General features: G+C 38.3%; 1 protein-coding gene across 38 annotated transcripts in view; it reads right to left on the bottom strand.

The window, feature by feature from the left end:
* Positions 1-225: 225 nt before the first annotated feature.
* Map2 (microtubule associated protein 2) overlaps positions 226-18,138 on the bottom strand; it is a 264,833-nt gene continuing 246,920 nt past the window's right edge. For 26 of the 38 annotated variants that reach the window (XM_075951208.1, XM_075951201.1, XM_075951213.1 and 23 more), the window contains 5 exons: positions 17,527-17,867; positions 11,164-11,256; positions 9,007-9,088; positions 4,452-4,564; positions 456-3,997 (listed from right to left, as the gene is read on the bottom strand). In XM_075951208.1, the coding sequence (XP_075807323.1) occupies positions 3,782-3,997; positions 4,452-4,564; positions 9,007-9,088; positions 11,164-11,256; positions 17,527-17,867 (845 nt within the window). In that variant the 3' untranslated portion in view covers positions 456-3,781. Of the gene's footprint in view, positions 3,998-4,451; positions 4,565-9,006; positions 9,089-11,163; positions 11,257-17,526; positions 17,868-18,138 lie in introns of all 38 variants that reach the window. The other 12 variants (XM_075951221.1, XM_075951224.1, XM_075951222.1 and 9 more) reach the window with 2 other exon arrangements.

Below are 18,138 nucleotides of genomic sequence, written 5' to 3'. Positions count from 1 at the left end.
ATATAGAATTGCCTTTTATACGGACTGAACACATACTAGGAATCTGAGAGATTATTGTGACACTTTCTTTTAATCTCAGTTTTTCTTTGACTCAAATGCTATATACATATACATATCACAACACACACACACACACACACACACACACACACACACACACACACACACAAGCTTTCCCCTCCAGAGACGAAGAAACAATTTTAAAAAAAAATCTGAAATTTGTACTTAGGTGACAAGCAATTTTATTTTGCAAAACAATCACTATACAGCAACAAATACATTTGCAAATTGTTTGAAAAACATGAACTAACTACAACCAGCCATTGAAGAAATGCCTTTCTATGGTAACAGGCTCTAGAATTATCAGAAGAAAGAACCCCCACAGATTTGTAGTGACATGTTGGAACCTTGGAATCCCAGCATACAGAGTACACTTTTTTGATTTTTTTTTCCCCTTTTTGCTAAAGTTGAAGTGGACTTTCATGATGGCATTCTTTTGGAGTTTGAAAAAATCTTTTTCCTACAAAGGGACTTGGCCTCAACCCACATGGTCAGGCTGAAAATCCTAGGTGTAAAAACACAAACATCAGTGTTGATGTTAGCACATCAGTCTTTGAAGAAACGCCTGGAATTGCATCGCCATCTGACTAATCTACCTTTTCTTTTCTACTTCTAACACAAGTCATTTCTTTTCCTTCCTGTGGCATGAAAAATAAAGAAAAACTGTAAGTGCAGCTAGGTCAGAATGAACAGGTATAGATTATTTCTTAACTACTACTGATGAGGTGCTCCCTATGTCTGCAGACCTCTCTTCTACCCCACATGTGCGTGTGTGTGAGTGTGTGTGTGCGTGTGTGTGTGTGTGTGTGTGTGTGTGGAAAAGGACAACTACAGTCTATTTTTCAGATTGCTGGACCTCTTCTTTCAGCTACCTTCAGCCCAACTGAGCTAGAATTACACAGGTGTCTTTCCTATGGGTGGGATTTCAGCCCATCATCCTGCTGGAACTCAGCAGGCAGCTCCAGAAAGAGTCCGTTCCTAAGTGAACATGGCCTTAGAAACTCATCATAAACTCGGATCCTTCCTGCATTGTTGCAAGGTATCCAATTTTCAGGTGCAGGAGACCCAGAGCGTACGAGTTCATTGCAAAAGTTGGCCTTGGAACTCTTCAGAACTCTGGATGCTTACGTATTCTTAAACAGGTTCTCAAAGGCTAACACCAGAGAGAAACTGGCATGAGTAGATCTAGAAAGGGAGCTGTGAAGCTTTCCTGTCTAGATCAGCGTATGTGTGTCCCCACAAAAGTGGTGTCCAAAAGCTTAATTTGAGTCATTATCTTAAGAGAAGGTAAGGTGGGATCCATCCCATAGTCCCATAAGAAAATGTTTTTAGCCTGTGCATTTCCCTGTCTCTGTCTAGATTCAAAAGTTCAGTCCCCTTGTGTTAACTTTATATAAGATCACAATTTCATATAAAACAAAGACTTGTATTCATTATAGTTGTATTAACATTAGAAATAAATGATTACTTTGGTGCCAAATCTGTTCACATCAGTGATTGGACACGCATTCTTAGAAACTGAATTTTAACACTTAGAGTATGTTCTCTTCACCTTAATTTTTATAATAAATGCGGTTGAAATTATTTTCCTCACAGTTTAAAACTACCCTAACCACCTGTTAACTTCTTTTTTTCTAGGTATCTTTAATCCTTGACTAGCACTCTCCAAACATGTAAGAATGTCGTTCTTCACACACCATTATCCCATCTTCCATTTCCAGAGTGAGGACAAACATTAATGTTAGGTCAAAAATAAGTGATTTACAAATAAAGACATCCTTTGTGTGTGTGCGTGTGTGTGTGTCTCCTAGCTGAGAAGACTGTTTTGGTTGGAAGTTGAGTTTTCCATGTGACTGTCCCACTGGCTGTAATACTCAATGGGTCACCAAAATGCCACCAGTGTCTCCTGCTTTGGCATCATCTTGCCTTCTCTCTCAGTTACCGCTACGCCTCTCTGTCCTGTTCTTGTTTAGCATCTTCTTTATATGCAGGACTTGATTTGCTTCACAGACATAAAAATCCTAGCCAACCTTTCTTAGCTAATTTTTCAGATTCAGTCGGCCAATCCTGAGCAAGAAAAAGAATAAATAAAATCTAAAAAAGTCCACCCAGTTTGATAATGGTTTATCCTAATTTGGGCCATTGACTACTGCTTACTCATTAAATACGATTTCTAATTGAGTTAAATTGTGATGTCTAGACTTATACAAAATGGAAAAATAATGTTTACTGATAAATATAGTCATACCATGTTCTTGTACAGACTGCAGTGTTGATTTCTGGAAAGATGGGTTTAGATATCTGTGTCTCAAAGGTTTTACATAGGTAGGTTCTCAATATGTTGTTGTTTTCCTGTTTGATTAAGGGATCTTGGGGTAAAGAAGTCAAATGCCTTCTATCAGAAAATTTAATGAACAAGTACTAGTTGGAAAACGGGGAAATATATTCAAAATTGTTACTCATAGGTTCAACTTTAGCAAATGGAAAAAAGAAAAAGGGGAGAAAACAAATAATAAAGAATCAGTTCAACGAATGATTATAGGAATTAAACCCAAAGTATTCAGTGATTAAACATGTGCTAAACCCATAATCGTTGAGCCAACACTCTGTAAGCCCTTCTATGTATGACTGGACCCACTGCACACACTCCATGTTGGTGAAAGCAAAGAGAAATGAAGTTTCCTAGCATCACAGGACAGACTTGATTCTGGCACTGAAACAGGGCTACAGCTGAGTTGTTACAGAAAGCAACTTCATGCTAGAACGGGTTGTCTTTTCAAAATGGATTTTTAAGTAGGGAGAGAACCCTGCTAACATCTACTTTCACATACCTAAAATTGCAACACCAAAGGGTGTAGGAGACACAGATACTGTGAATAAAGAAGTATCATATTCAAGTATATGAGGAAGTATCACAAATGGCCACAGAGAAATATATATATATATATTTATATCTATAATACTGTATCAAACAGATGGAATGGGGGTGTGAGACTGTGTGAACACAAATCTAGCCAATCAACTGACATTCTAACCAGACACAAGCCCATCCTGATGAAAGTGCATCAATCCTAAGAAATGCACTTTGATCCCACTTCTTCAACGACAGCTCAGACGCTTTACAGCTAGATTTCAGTTAAATAATTTATTAGGATGGCATACTCTGATATAATCATCCAGGTCCCAAATGTTAATAACTTAGTTGCATCTTTCTTCCCATTTATACAAAATAACACCTTAAATATGTGTTTCTCACATGCTCTTTCCTTCCTGCAACCAGACTTCTTCAGACTCCTTGATTTCATTTAACCTGTAATAGGTGACAATGGGCAGTTTTTAATCTTTTCAACCATAAACAGAAGAGTGAAATGAGCAGCTTGGAATTTTAACAAGGCCTTTCAGAATGAATTGGAGAGCCTTCAGGCACATGAAAGGTAAAAATGCAATTTAAAAAATAATAGTACTCCATGCAAAACAGAGCAGAGCGAAAATAATTGTCCGATTGTATCCATGTAAAGCCATGTGTTCCTGTTGCGGATGGAAATCAGGTCATTGTTCTGCATATACTATTCATTTTTTATATAAAATTGTAACAATTACTACAGTTTGGGGGCGAGATTATTTATCTATGGTTTGTAAAGAATGAATATGACACCTGCTTAGAGCCCACTCCTGCCAAGAGCTCATGCCTAAATATACTCCCGTGCTAAAGGAGACATATTCACAAGCCCTGCTTCGCAAGCGCGGCAGTGACATCCTCAGCCAAAGTGGCAAGCTGAGGGGACTCCAGCAGGTTGATACTTCCCGAAGAGGAGACGTTGCTGAGTCGCCGAGGCGATGCCACGCTCGACCTGCTTGGGGACTGTGTGATGATCTCAGCCCCATGGTCTACACGGGCCTTTGCGTGCTCTCTGAAGTTCAACTTTTGACTGTCAATCTGTTTAAGAGAAGCATTAGTTCTTTATTAGCCAAGGCCTCTTCACCAGTCCCCAGCTCGTTCCTACCATCCCGCAGCTGCTAAGAATTGGATGTCTATTCAGTTCAGTGTCCCCCCTTCCAGTCTGACACATTCTTAAAGCAGAGACCCATTTTGATCAAGCTATTTCAGATTGTAGTTAGGAATCATGATGGGTTACTAAAGTGGTAGTTGTAAGTTCTTCAATTTACGAACATGTATGTAGGTAAACATACATATATGTATGTAACAATAATCAATTTAAAACCACTGGCCTTGAATTTGAAAGAGAACGAAGGTAAGAGAAAGAGGAAATGATATAATTACAAAATTATATTTATTATATTCTAATTGCAATAAAAGAAAAAATAGAAAAAGGAATATTTCCTAAGAAATGTGTTTGCACAAACACAATGGCTCACGGCCTATCTCTCACCTTCACGTTGCCTCCTCCGGGTACATGGTGAGCATTGTCAAGGGAGCCCACTTTAGCTTGGGCCTTTTCCTTGAAATCCAGTTTTACACTCTCAATTTTCACACGTCCACCACCTTCAAGAGGAGAAAGACTTTTAAATTCCTTGCTGAAATGAAATCTTCTATTTATGAAAACTATCCTCATACAAGGATGAACCATATGGAATGCCAGGGAGGAATCTGAATTTTCAGTCCACATTACTTCGCCTCACGGGGCAGTAGTTCGACATCCTCTTACACCACGGTACAGATTGCTCCACACAATGTGCAGTACTTCCCTATCCATGTGTCCTTGGGAACCAGAGAGGTTCTCCTTAATTGTCCTAATACCTCTAAAATACACAACAACGAAAATATCCTACTGCATCCTTTCTAAGCCTTCAGACATGCAATACTTCTATTTTTACTAGAATAAATTAAATGGAAATGAAACTATCCTTTATTGATCTTCATGATAAAAAGCCACTTCTCTAAAAGAGTTTTAGGCTGTGATGGTGCATGTACTAGACAGTTGTGAGCTTGGCACATCTAGAGTTACCCGAGGGAATCTTAGATGACGATGTTTCCAGATCAGAGTAGCCAACTGTAGGTGACACCATCTTTGAGCAGGTAGGTGGGCCTGGGCTGTGAGAAAGCTGCATGAACATGAGCCAATAAGGAAGCCAGAGAGCAACCCAGCAAGCAGAATTACTTCATGACTTTGGCTTTAGTTTCTGCTTGAGGTCCTGCCCTGGTTTTCCTCCGCGATGGACTGTGACCTACAAGTGCAAGGTGTGATGAACCTGTTCCTCCCCTAAGTTGCTTTTAGTTATGGTATTCGACAGCAACAGAAAGCAGATTGGGACAGTGGGTATATAGACAATATCCAGTTAGCTTTCTGTATCTGCAGGCTCTACATCCTTGGATTTGAAAATACTTAGAAAAACCTGCATCTGTATTAAACATCTGCAGAACATTTTCATTACCATTATTTTCTGAGTATTATGTAATCAAGATTTATACAACATTTAGATTGTTAGATGCTACACATAATAATGAGGTGACTTAAAACATACAGAAGGGGAAATCTATGCAATTTTACATAAGAGACCTGAGGGTCTTGGTATCCACAAGGAGTGTTGGAACCAATCCTCCATAAATGAGGGAGAAGCCTACTCTCACTTAAATGTTCCCAACATCAATAACTTTTCCAATGAAGTGAGTTAAGAATTGCATTTTTTATAGCTAGTTTTAAGGCCCCTCCTCTACTTAGCATACAGAGTGCTAGGCTATGACTGAAGTGTTTCTTGTACAGATGCTGACATTGTCACTGTTCCGATAACACTGACAGGCTTTTTGATCATGCTACTTCAGAGTGCTAAAACTCTAAAGTGTGATAATCTGTTGATGGCTATGGTTCCACAAACACCCCTTAGAGCTGTTTTTTCCATCCCTGTGGGCCTCTCTTAGACTTTCAAAGTAGGGCTTCTTCTACACTTAGTAGCCATTCAGTGTTGCTCCTACTGCTTTTAACCATGACTAAGTGTTTGCTAATATTTTTGACTTAGAAAGGTAGACTATAATCTTTTTTTATAGATCTTCACCTAAGAGATTTTTATGGGATGTTTGGTTTCAACTACTAGTATTTGTCAGGAAGAAGCTCATCTTGATCCTTTAATCTGACATTTCCATGGGGATTTTAATTTAGAAAAAAGTGGTTGCAAGAACTATAAAAATATGTTGACTTCTTTTTTTCTTTTTTTTTTTTTTTTTTTTTGAGCCAGGGTTTCTCTATGTAACAGCACTGGCTGTCCTGAAACTCTCTTTGTAGACCTCAAACTCAGAGATCCACCTGACTCTGCCTTATTAGTGCTGGAATTCAAAGTGTGCACTCCCATACCTACCTCAATTTGGAATTCTTATTTCTTTTAAGATTTATTCATTATGCATATAGTATTCTGCCTTCACGTATGCCTGCAGGCCAGGAGAGGGCACCAGACCTCATTATAGATGGTTGTGAGCCACCATGTGGTTGCTGGGAATTGAACTCAGGACCTCTGGAAGAGCAGTCAGTGCTCTTAACCTCTGAGCCATCTATCCAGCCTTCAATTTGGAATTCTTGATGCTTCTGTATCTCTGCAACTTTTTAGGAGTCAGTTTTTCACTACTACAGATTATGCAATTTAAGTTTTCCACATTTGAGAAAATTGCAAGGGTCAGCACATCCCAAGGGCAATGGAGGAGGCTTGCCTTGAGAAAACCTTCCTGATCATAGTATCCTTCCTACCATATAAAGAAAGGAGGCTCACTAAGGTTTAACCACATTCTCTTGAGTCTGTGATATCTTTCTTGTTCTAATTCTAGACAGTTATATTAATACTCAACTTGCTTGGCCAGGGGCCTCTTGTAAGGTATTAAAATATATTTTTAGAGGAAAATGTAGAGCTCAATAAACAGCAGTAAAATTAAAAAAATAATAAAAAAATACAATTTCAAAAGCACTCATTTCTTTCTCTTGGAATTTAGAGTATATAAACTAGTATGTAATTCACATGTATGGGCGCTACCTCAAAATATTCATGATTTTTTGCCTAGCCTGTGGGTCTCTCTTGTTGGTTGTGAGGAGATTAGCATCATTCATAATGATTTATACAAATTTAATCACCTTGGTTAGCTGGAGAATGTTGGGTCTTTTAACTAAGGATATTAATTGCTTGGGAATCTTATTTTGCATTTTTTGGTAGCTTCTGGCAAAAATTGCTTTCCCAAGATTCCTTTCTTTTACTGTATGTTGTGTTAACATACTTTTGTTAAAATGTTATTGATTTTTTTTATTAAAAAGAAAATAACATATTGACAGAAACTACATCCAATAAAGGCTAATTCTGTTGGTTTCTCAATAGACAGTCTTATGTAATGTTTAGACAAGCCCATTTGAATTTAGAGATATATGCCTCTGGTTTTAAAATACTTCGGCATCCACCATGAGAAGTAATTATGAAAAATTATAATCTTCATCAGGCTTTAAAGTGAACTGCAACTATTTCTACAAACTGTATTTTTATGAACTGTTTGTTTTCATGGTAGACACTGTAGAAAGTTGTACAGCAACTTGTGAAAAGATTGCTATTGTCAAGGATCACCATGCTGACATTTCCTTTATGAATTTAGTCATCCAATTTAGTTATAATAGAAGAATCAGATTTAGAAATAAGTGGGAGTCTGTGACAATAGTCTTTTATGCCCATTAAATCATAAACAGAATATTGCCTTTATCTCTACGGTGGTTCCTGTGCATACAAACCAGGTGAATGACTAACTACATCTGTTCAGAATCAAAGAAACCAGCATTTTTCTTTGTATTCTGCAAGAAATTTAGCAATGTGGCAAGGTACCCACATTATGCTATAAACTGAGCAGTAGCCGTCAATCAGTCAGTGGTAGACCAGCTATGGACAGGGGGTTTGAAGATCTGAACTAAGGCATGTACCCTTGCTGCTCATGAGGAGAGAGCATGGATCCCTTGGGGCAGTTCTGTATCCAGCAATGCAGATTCCATACACAAAGACTCAATTTCCTTGACTCTTCATGAACACAGGCCCAGTGAAAACTCATTTCTGGATTTTTCTAATGTAGCTGTCTACTCTGAGACTTGTTCAGCCCGTTTTTGTATCCAATCAAAATGATCTTAATAATTTTCTATCTGGAACCTCAGTTCAATTATTTTCATACCTTACTTTGGACAATATTTGAGATGATAATTAATCTACTAATCTACATTTGGTTTATATGTTAAAATGCCAAACAGATGGATAAGGTCAATTATTTTGCCATCCTGTAATCCAATGGTATGGTATAAATTGTACAGTGTCAAAATATCCTCAAGAACACGAAACATTTGATAGTTATTCATTATTATCTACGTCTGGAGGTGGAATTTAGCACAAGTAAACCATTTGTGATACTCAGAGAAAAAATGACTCATGCCATATTCATACTTTTGAAATGAAGACCTCCCACCTTGGCAAGTGGGGATTCAAGTTCTAGTTTAAAATCCTATCCATGAGATGCCCGGAAACGACAAGAGAGTCTAGGGCCAGGCACACTGGTGGCATATTGCCTTCTGCTGAGGAGTCCCAGTGCTCAAGAGAGAGTTGAAGAAATGAATCAATAAATGACTTTCTTCAGCTATGAGATCCCATCCCATTTTATATAATGTAAAAAACATAATTTTAAGAAACATATTTGGAAATACTGTCTTCGGTCACTGTCTTACATATAAGACTCAGTGTATTTTGCAGACTCCATATCCTGAAAGAATGCCAGTGTTCTATACACATGGTCACCTCCAGGTAATTAGGTTCATTTATTCCAAAGGAAGATGCTGTGACAGTTTGTACTTAAATATCTATTAACAAAAGCAGTATCAAGAGTTTGAAACATTTTTTTCAATCATGTTTTTCACAAAAACATCAAGAATTCTGCTTGTCTACTTCAATCTAATTAAGTATATTACAACTGTTACAAATAGTTTTTACCTGGCCTGTGACGAATGTTCTTCAGAGAGCCACATTTGGATGTCACATGGCTTAAGTCTATCTTCTTCGTAACAATTTGTACCTGTGCGAATCACAGGAAATGAACTTTAGAGAGCGTAGACACAGAAGGACCCACAAATCTGGATATGTACTCATATATGTAACAGGTCACATCATATCCACAAACACACACAGAAACACACACACAGAGACATAGACCACACACACACATGTAGACAGACACCCACAGACACACGCACGCAGACATGCACACAGACATACACATACATAGACACACAGACAGACACACGCACAGACATATGCACAAACAGACAGGGACAAACAAACACAGATACACACACAGAAACACACACACAGACACACACACACACACAGAGGCATACACACAGACCACACACAGACACAGACAGACAGACAGACAGACACACACACACACACACACACACACACACACACACACACACACACACACACTTCTTGTCTCCTCTATTTCAAACTGGAAAGAAGAACCCAAGCAAGTGAAAACCCTAGAAGAGAAGTCTTATTAGTAGAAAATAGATAATGCTTGTAAGAGCATGGGGCCATTTGTATTAATAAGGCAAGCATCCCCTGAGAAAAGCTTACCACGTTAAACTCTTCCACAGCAAGGAGCAAAGAGAAGGATGGGTTATCATTCACAAGGTGACTTTTATATAGATTTGACTAATGCTGGTCACAGTAACAAGACAAGCACAGAGACAGAAGAAAGTGATGAGTAGGCTTTCCTAAACTGTCCCCTTAGCCTGGCTAGACAGAATTTTTCTTATGCACCGGGCTAGAAAATGATACCGCTTTTTCTTGTTTTTCTATTTCATTAAAATGTTTCATTTGTCAATATTTGAAGTGGTCCAATCTCTGTCAACCTCAGAAGAATGTAAGAATCCCTCAGACACAGGGAATATGCACAATCAAATAGGTGATTTGTCTTTTACAGGAAGTCTAAGACCATCGTTTTGCAGGTTGGAAGCTCCTACTTAAGCTTAGTATTAGATCTTATGTTATCTGAACATTTTCTTTACTGCTGTATTTGGACCAAAGACATTTGTCATGTAGGGCAGCATGGTCCATCTTCTGCTACTCTCAAGGGAATAAACTGGATCAGAGAGAGCTTCTTCCGTGAAGTATCATATGTTGTTATACTTATAGTCAGGAGAACAGCCACGTCAGTGTGGGTACTGATCCTGAGGCATAGAACAGCATCCACGAAGGAGACCAGCAAATGGTATGCTTTGATTATTGGGGACTGCTCTTTAGAGAAAGGACTACCGTCTTCTTCCAGGCTGAAGACTGAGAAGGAATCTTAGGCTGCTATAGGTTCAGGGTCCGATGCTCTATACAGATTACCAATCAGAGTCTCATGCTCAGATGCAGAAAAATAGAATCAGCATGAGTCATCTTTTGAAATTATTCTTATTTTATGAGAAATCATAATTTCTTCATCTTGAGCTAATCTGACTACTTTCACTCTGCCCCCACCAACAGGTAACAAGTATGGATTCAGTATTCATTTCTTTTCATAGGATATTATTTTCACTAAATGAAAAGAGACAGGAAAAATCCCAGCAGGATAAAAATGTATGTAAGAACAGCAGTCTTTTTACTTTGAATTATAAATGAGGCATGCTTTGCCAGTTTTGTGTTATTCCAAAAGATATCCTACCTTTCATAAATAATGAATCAGGAAGGAGTGACATCACATACTCTGAGTGCTTTCAAGTGTACCAGTCTTAGCCTCAAGAGTAATTTAAATGAAGTTAGAACAGTGTGATCCTGACTCACTTTTTCAGAGGAAAAGAGACAGCAATAGAAGCATCTTAGTGATTGGAAAGGCCAAGAAACAGTTAGCAGGTGAGGAGGGTAGCCATTCCCCCCACCCTTCCCTCAGAAAGCCATGACGCATCTAGCCAGCCTTCCTTTCTTAATTGATTGGATAGCAAAGGATGGGAAGCCCATCACCAGGAAAGCAAGCCACCACACCAGACGACACATGTTGAGAACGTAGTCTGTCATGAGGAACGTGAAGAAGGAAAGAGGGTGCTGGCTCTGCAGGGCTCCACACACTTTCAAGACAGCTTTCTCAGAGTAACTTCTACTTACATTTCCGCCCCCAGCAGAATGTTTGATGTTATCCTTGGAACCACATCTTGACTGAACTTTGCTAAAATCGATCTTCTTGTTTAAAATCCTAACCTAAAAGGAATTGGAGGTAACATTTTTCTTTCCAGGTATTGGGCAGAGGGAACCAGAATGTGGAGTACTATAGAGGCCCTCAGCTTCCTTCCACCCATGGTCATGTAGGAGAAGATACTACACTGCAACTGAACGGGCTATGTCATGGAGTATGAGCCTCCACTTTCCTGGAACCCTGAAGGTCAAGCTCTGGAGCTTTAGGTATACTAGTTTTATAGATATAATCTCAAAACAGGAAGAATGAAAAGTGAAAACTTGGATTATCTGTGAAGGAAACACTGGGGCTCTGGTTTCCTCAGTGCAGAACAGTGTAGTTTAGCCCATGATCTTGAAGGATATGCCAGTGCAATTCCCAGTCCCACGTGGGCAGTCATTAACCACCGCCTACACTTAACTGTTCTATTAGCCTATACCGCACAAGTGAGGTTCATGCTTGGTCTGGATGATAGTTCCAAGTCAGGATTCCCACTCCTACAAGAATTCCTGTTCCCTAGAAGGGTCAACAAAGAATCCCAAGGTCTGCTTTGACTGCGGCTATGTCTTTTAAAGATCCCCTGCTTTTAATAGATCCTGAGCAACCACTACCTATTAGAGGCCATTTGGAAACATTCCTTCCATATGCCAAGGTAAGAAAACCAATGTCCATCCATCAGCTGGCTTATATTAGGTCATCTAAACATCATCTAGGCTTTGGTTTCAGCCTCAAGACTTGAGGCAAAATGTCTTATTTCTTTATTCAGGAAGTCAAGCATTCATCCTGAAAACCACAGCAAATCAGGGCCTGGAAATACATTACTTGCAGTAATATACTGCAAGAGTCATAACTGTTATAATTTCTTTCATCTGCCGTTTGAACTTAGCATGTTTTGAGGACAAACAAAATAAATATAGAAGGAAGGACTTAGTTTTGTTATGCTCATTGCTATCCTTTGTTTACTTTCTTTAAAATACTTCTTCATAACTTAAAAAAAACCCACATCTTTAAGGTACAGTTTATCTTCTGCACAAACTCTTATTAACTTTAGTTTAAATGTGTAGTCTTCTTGAGAGAATTAACAAGTCTATGGGTATTTGCAGAAAAGAATCTAAAATTTAAAAGGGCATAGAATCCTATTTTTAGCTAGGCAAGGTTTAAATCACCAGTGCCTGTCTAACAAGAACAAGACAGCTTGTCCCTTGCAGAAAAATATCATTGGCAGCTCTCATCAGGAGCCCAAGGCAAGGACCTCTTGTCAACATTTAAATTCAGAAGATATGATGGTTAGGCTGCTCTCTAGGGCATAACAAAACTTTCAATGTAAAAACTGTGGGGATAGCAAAGGATGAATAGCTACCATTAAATATACCGAATTCTAAGTTTTATGTGAGTGGTGGAAGTACTGATTCTCAAACTGTGAAGACTGTTACATTTAAAACCTCAATAATAAATTATCTTCAGAAGGAAAACCATAACAATTTTTATGTCTATTAATATTTTAAATAATTCTGGGAATGAAATAGAATTTATATGAGCCATTTTACTAACTTACGGGGATGAAAGGTATTTTAAATTTTATTTCATAAATTTCAACTTAATCATTAAAGTCTCAAGTGAATCACCACTAAATCATTAGAACTCAAACACTGATTCTGATTCACTTATTGTAAGACTGGAAAACCAAGTTCTGCTCATAGATCTGTTTGACTCTAACTTTAATTAATGATTTGACATTTTTTATGACTTCCAAAATAAATGATTCAATTCAAAAGACTCACCTTGCCAACATCACTTAGAATGTTCTAGAGTCTCAAAATCCTATTATTTAAAAAGCTTACTTTTGTTGATTTTTTTTCCAGAGTCACTCATTTCCCAGGGAAAAATTGAACTGGTCTTTTTTAACAGTAGTATGGCTACTTAATTTGTAATGCAAAGGCTTTGGGCTGAATAGACTTTTTACAAGTCTATGTATTGAAATAGCTTGGTAATTTCTTCATATTGATATTTTCCCTTCATTCAAATTTTTAGAAAGTTCTAAGGAATAGAAGACCAGGTCATTAACTTGTAAACGGTTTGTTCAGCTTTTCACTGTATCCTGAGGTCTAGGCTGTTCATGTCCTTGTTTGGCTGAATGAACAGCAAACAAAATGGGGAAGCATTGATTTCAGTTTTGTGAACTCAAAGTACTAATTTTCTCAGAGGTTTCAATAATTAGTATTTATAAATATAGCTCTAAAAATTTTGCTACCCTACAAATTTTTGAATTATAGCTTTTCAATCTCTGTTGAATATAGTCAGATATCGGCATCTTTTGGGACATCAAAGGGTTTAATAACAAAAAGTACGTATGATCAGTAAAGAAGTGTTTTCCATATAATGTGATGAACTTCAGTGAATAGTTTCCACCTTCATACTATGGTTACTGACACTATTTGAACCTTAAGTTATTTTATTGTTCACCTATTTATCACTTCCTTAAATAATTAAATGAAAATAAGGCAGTGAAGGAAGACAAGAGAAGTCAGAACAAAACCTGTCCAATCTCTCAAGACTTAGAGACCTTGCTTCCCTCTCTCGTTCGGTCATACACCATTGGCAACGTCACTTTTCATTCTTCATATGGGAATGAGAAAATAGCCTTATCTACTCTTTTTGCCTTAGTCTTTCCTGGAGATTCCACTGTCTTTGGCCCAGCTAATCTGAGAAAGACAGATTGAGGCAATACCTGACAATTCACAAGGCAATCAATCAAATTCCCAGGCATAGCCACAGCTTTGCTTCCTCTAGCCACTTAATAATGAACAGCCTGAGAAAGCAGGTTCTGTTGACTGGTTCCATTCATAATTTGCAACTACGGCAGGGGCACAGACTTGTGCTGTTTGTTGTCTCACTACTTAGCCCAGGGTGACCTTGAACTTGCAATCCTCGCGTTGCTGTTTACCTAGTGCAGGAATGACACACTGGGTGTGGCATCACACCCTAAGACCATGTGTTTTTAAAATGATCTTGATACAGCTGAAAAAAAAATAAGAATGCTTCAGTAGTTGAGGACTATTCCTTTGGTTCACAGAAAAGCTAAAACAGAATTTGCTTCTTTTTTTTAAGCTACATGTTTGTTTCATCCACTTCTTAAAAGAAGAATAGTAATTTAGATTAAACTGAGATTGAGGACCTTGCCACAGATAGTTCCAATTTGAAATATTTAATAAGATAGTTGTAATTATATCTTGAGTTAAATGAGCCAAGTTAACTCTCTCCAGCAAATCCATCGTTGTGTTTTTGTTTGTTTGTTTGTTTATTTGTTTTTTTCTCATTAGAACGGGCCTATGTTTGGGCTGAGAGGATTAACTATATTACTTTCTGCATAGCTCATCATATTTTCTACTGACTTATCTATCCTATCAGGCACTGGCTTGCCTTACTTAACTGTGCTGAGCTTGTCTGGTGACAGCAACTGGACTGTCACATCAGAGATAAGAGACAGGTACAAAAGAGCTACAGACAGAAAGCAGCACATGTTTCAATTGGTGACAAATAACCAAGTTGCCAAATATCTGCATACCACTATTTTAAAAACTAGTTTCTGTGCAAAGTATGGGGTTGCTCTGTCTTCCTTGATGAATCTTGGCTGGCTACTGCCCACTCAAAAATGCTAAGATAATAACCTTGTAATTGAAAGCAGCATGTCAATAGTCACAATTTTTTTCAATGCAGCCAGATAATCAAGGTCTTTAACACAGCTCCCTGATTATTTCTATGACACCCTAATGCATTATATTTCAAATTTATTCTATAAGGAAGGAACTGTAAAACGCTCTAGCCAAACACTCCAGTAAATATCCACATACAAAAAGCTTCCTTCACTTCCAACATTTGGGACACTCACTATATGAGGGGTTTTAGGAGGAAAATGCTACAGTGTTGAGACATGAATATTTCTGCAAGGATAACTAAGTCAATTGCAAGCATCAATTTCCTTTTATAAATTAATCAATTTAAAGTTGGGGGTATTTTCTCTCTGCTTCTCATCTTGGTGAAGAATACCTCCTGTTTCTACACAAAAGTCACGGCATTGTTTCTTGGTTTCTCTCTGTCATCTGGTGCTGGGACAGGGTCATTTTGAGTCAGTTTACCCCCTTCCCAGTGAAAAAAGATATTTAATAAATAACACCAAGATTTTGAAGCTATTTCTGTTTGTGATATAAATATGTCTTAACTATTCCTTAAGCATACTCTCTTGGGGAGCTTGATCTCTGATCCAAAAATATACCAACTTTATGAATCGCCAATTTTAGTGGAGGTCAACTTGAAGTGGACTTTGGAACATAAAACAAACAAAAAGAGAAGAAAATGGATGCCCTCGTATTGCAAATCTATGGCTAAAACTAAAGTAGAAAGAGCAGGGTAACCTTTAGGGAAACTCAAAGAACGTCATAAATTATAAAATTCATGCTATAACATATCATATATTCATATTCATAACATATATTATAAAATTTCTGTGAAATTATATAAATGCCTTTTACTGTTTTTTAAATCTTCCCTTTAGTTTCTATATGACAGGGCATTTTTTAGGAATCTAAGAGATGATGGTTTTAAAAATCAAGACTCAAAGAAAGCCACTTTTAGTGAAGAAGAATCTGCAGACACAGGAGTTTTCATAACAGGGAACCTATGAAGTATTGCTTGCCTGTAGTCTCAGCACTTGGGGAGTGAGACAGGAGCATGAGTTAAAGGCTTGCACAACCTTGTCTCAGAACAGGCTACTCCACTTTTGGACAGCTTATCAAAAGCTGTGGTGAGGAACTTTCCATTTAAGTTTTATGGTTTGTTAAATGGATTTTATTCAAGTTACTCTTCTAAATGATTTGCATATAATTATTAAAAATTTGACAGGTGGCCATTTCTAAATGACCTGAAAGGTCTCCTTCTCTCACATGGGTAAAACTGATGAATGTGAGAACAATGAAATGATTCTTGCTCTTTTTATTTTATTACAGATCAAATTTGTTAGAATTTGGGTTATACGTTGTACTTTTGGCTTTATAAGTTTCTTACACCTCATATTTTCACAGCATCGTCTTGTGAAATGTATTGTCTGTGACCACACTATTACAGCCATTCTGTAGGTCCATTGTACCCCTGCCCCGCCCTGTCCCTGGCTCACCATCTGATTTTTCTTAAGCCCTTGGGCTTTCCTAGAACAGAATCATGATGTGAGAACCACTGAAAGCTGATGGGAAGGAAAGAGCAGCAAGGAATTCTGGTACTGATAGTAGGCAGGAATGCTGGAAGACTTCACACATCAGCAAGAGCTTTCCCTGAAACCTAAGATAGAATTTTCTTGGCAAAAAGGAAGGATATCAGAAATTAGAGGCAGAAACCCTAGGAGACAAGTGGAGGAGCGACAGAAAAAGCATCCAGATTCAGAGAAATCTGGGATCTAATAGAGCATTATGTCTTTGTTACAAAGGTAGACAATGCTTTTTGTCCTGTATTTAAAGAATAATTTAAAACATCCTTTCAAAGTTGAACCATCTAATAGGATAGTGATATTCTGAGACATATTAAACAGTATTTGTATCATTTTTTTCCAGGCTTTATCCAAGCAAGATTCAGGTCAGAATAGAACGCAGAGCCCTCTGCCTAGAAAGCAAATGAATATTTGTTCTAGACCTGCTGCCAGAAGGAAAAAGAGCTTTTGTTCACAACAGTAGAGCTCTAAAGTAGAACTTCCATGGTTACAGTTCTGTTCACTAGAACTGTAGAGAGTTATCTGCTTAATGTCAACCAAAATATCCACCCTTTTCAATATCTAGGCAATAAGTCAGGCAGCAACTTGGCAAACCACACTGTGATTCTGGAATAAATATTAGGAAATGATAAATCATTAAGGAAGAATTTAAAATTGCAGTCACTAAAGTTAATAGGTGAGCTCATTGTCTGAATCCAAGAGAAAACTCAAATCCGTATTACAAGTAACCTTTAATATTTCCAAACCTACAGAGCTGTGGAATCAAATCAGAAATCAACTAACGAATTCTTGCATGAAGTCTAGCCAACTAGTGTCCACTAATGATCAAAAGGAAACAACGTATTGACTGATTTTCAATGTCTTTCCTAAGCTTGGCTCTCCACATGAGATGCAGACTCAGCAACGAATGATGACCAGTGACCTTGCATCATCCCCATCTCCTGAGACAGAGCTGTCAGATTATAATGCACGAAAATCATTTAACCATGGGTGGGACTGGATTTCTGACATCAAGTATGTGATAGCACAGAGTTCTTACCTGACCCCCTTTGGGCTGGTATTTGATGTTGTCAGTTGATCCAATTTTGGACTTGACATTTTTCAGGTCTGGCAGTGGCTGGTTAATAAGTCGAAGCTGCTTGGGAGTAGCTGGGGACTTCGGAGGGGTGCGAATGATGGCGACTTTCTTCTCACTAGGCACCAAGATGGCAGACTTGGGGGTTCCCGGTGTATGAGGGGTCCTGGGATAGCTGGGGGTTCCAGGAGTACCTGGGGTACGTGAAGAGTAGCTTGGGGGAGTGCCAGGAGTGATGGCAGTGGATCCAGGAGTGGTCGGGGTTGAGGTGCCACTCTTTCCAGCTCTGCGAATTGGCTCGGACCCTTTGTTAACAACCAGGTCACACACACACACACACGCGCACACGCGCACACGCACACACACACACACACACACGCATACATGGAAAAGAGAGAAAAGAAAACCATACCATGGCATCAGAAAGTTCTCTTCAAGGCACCCTTCTTCCCACATATAGTACTCACAACGTACTTTACTCCAATGCATTCAGAACCCTATCAAAGACTACAATAATGCTTAAAGAGGTGAGATCCTCCTTTCCTCTCTTCGGGTTCATAAGTTGGTGATATCTTA

Source organism: Microtus pennsylvanicus, chromosome 17, assembly GCF_037038515.1.
Source record: "Microtus pennsylvanicus isolate mMicPen1 chromosome 17, mMicPen1.hap1, whole genome shotgun sequence".
In the NCBI taxonomy this organism is placed as follows: domain Eukaryota; kingdom Metazoa; phylum Chordata; class Mammalia; order Rodentia; family Cricetidae; genus Microtus; species Microtus pennsylvanicus.
Note: the sequence above shows the minus strand (reverse complement) of the source record. Positions and strands in the feature narration are given on the sequence as shown.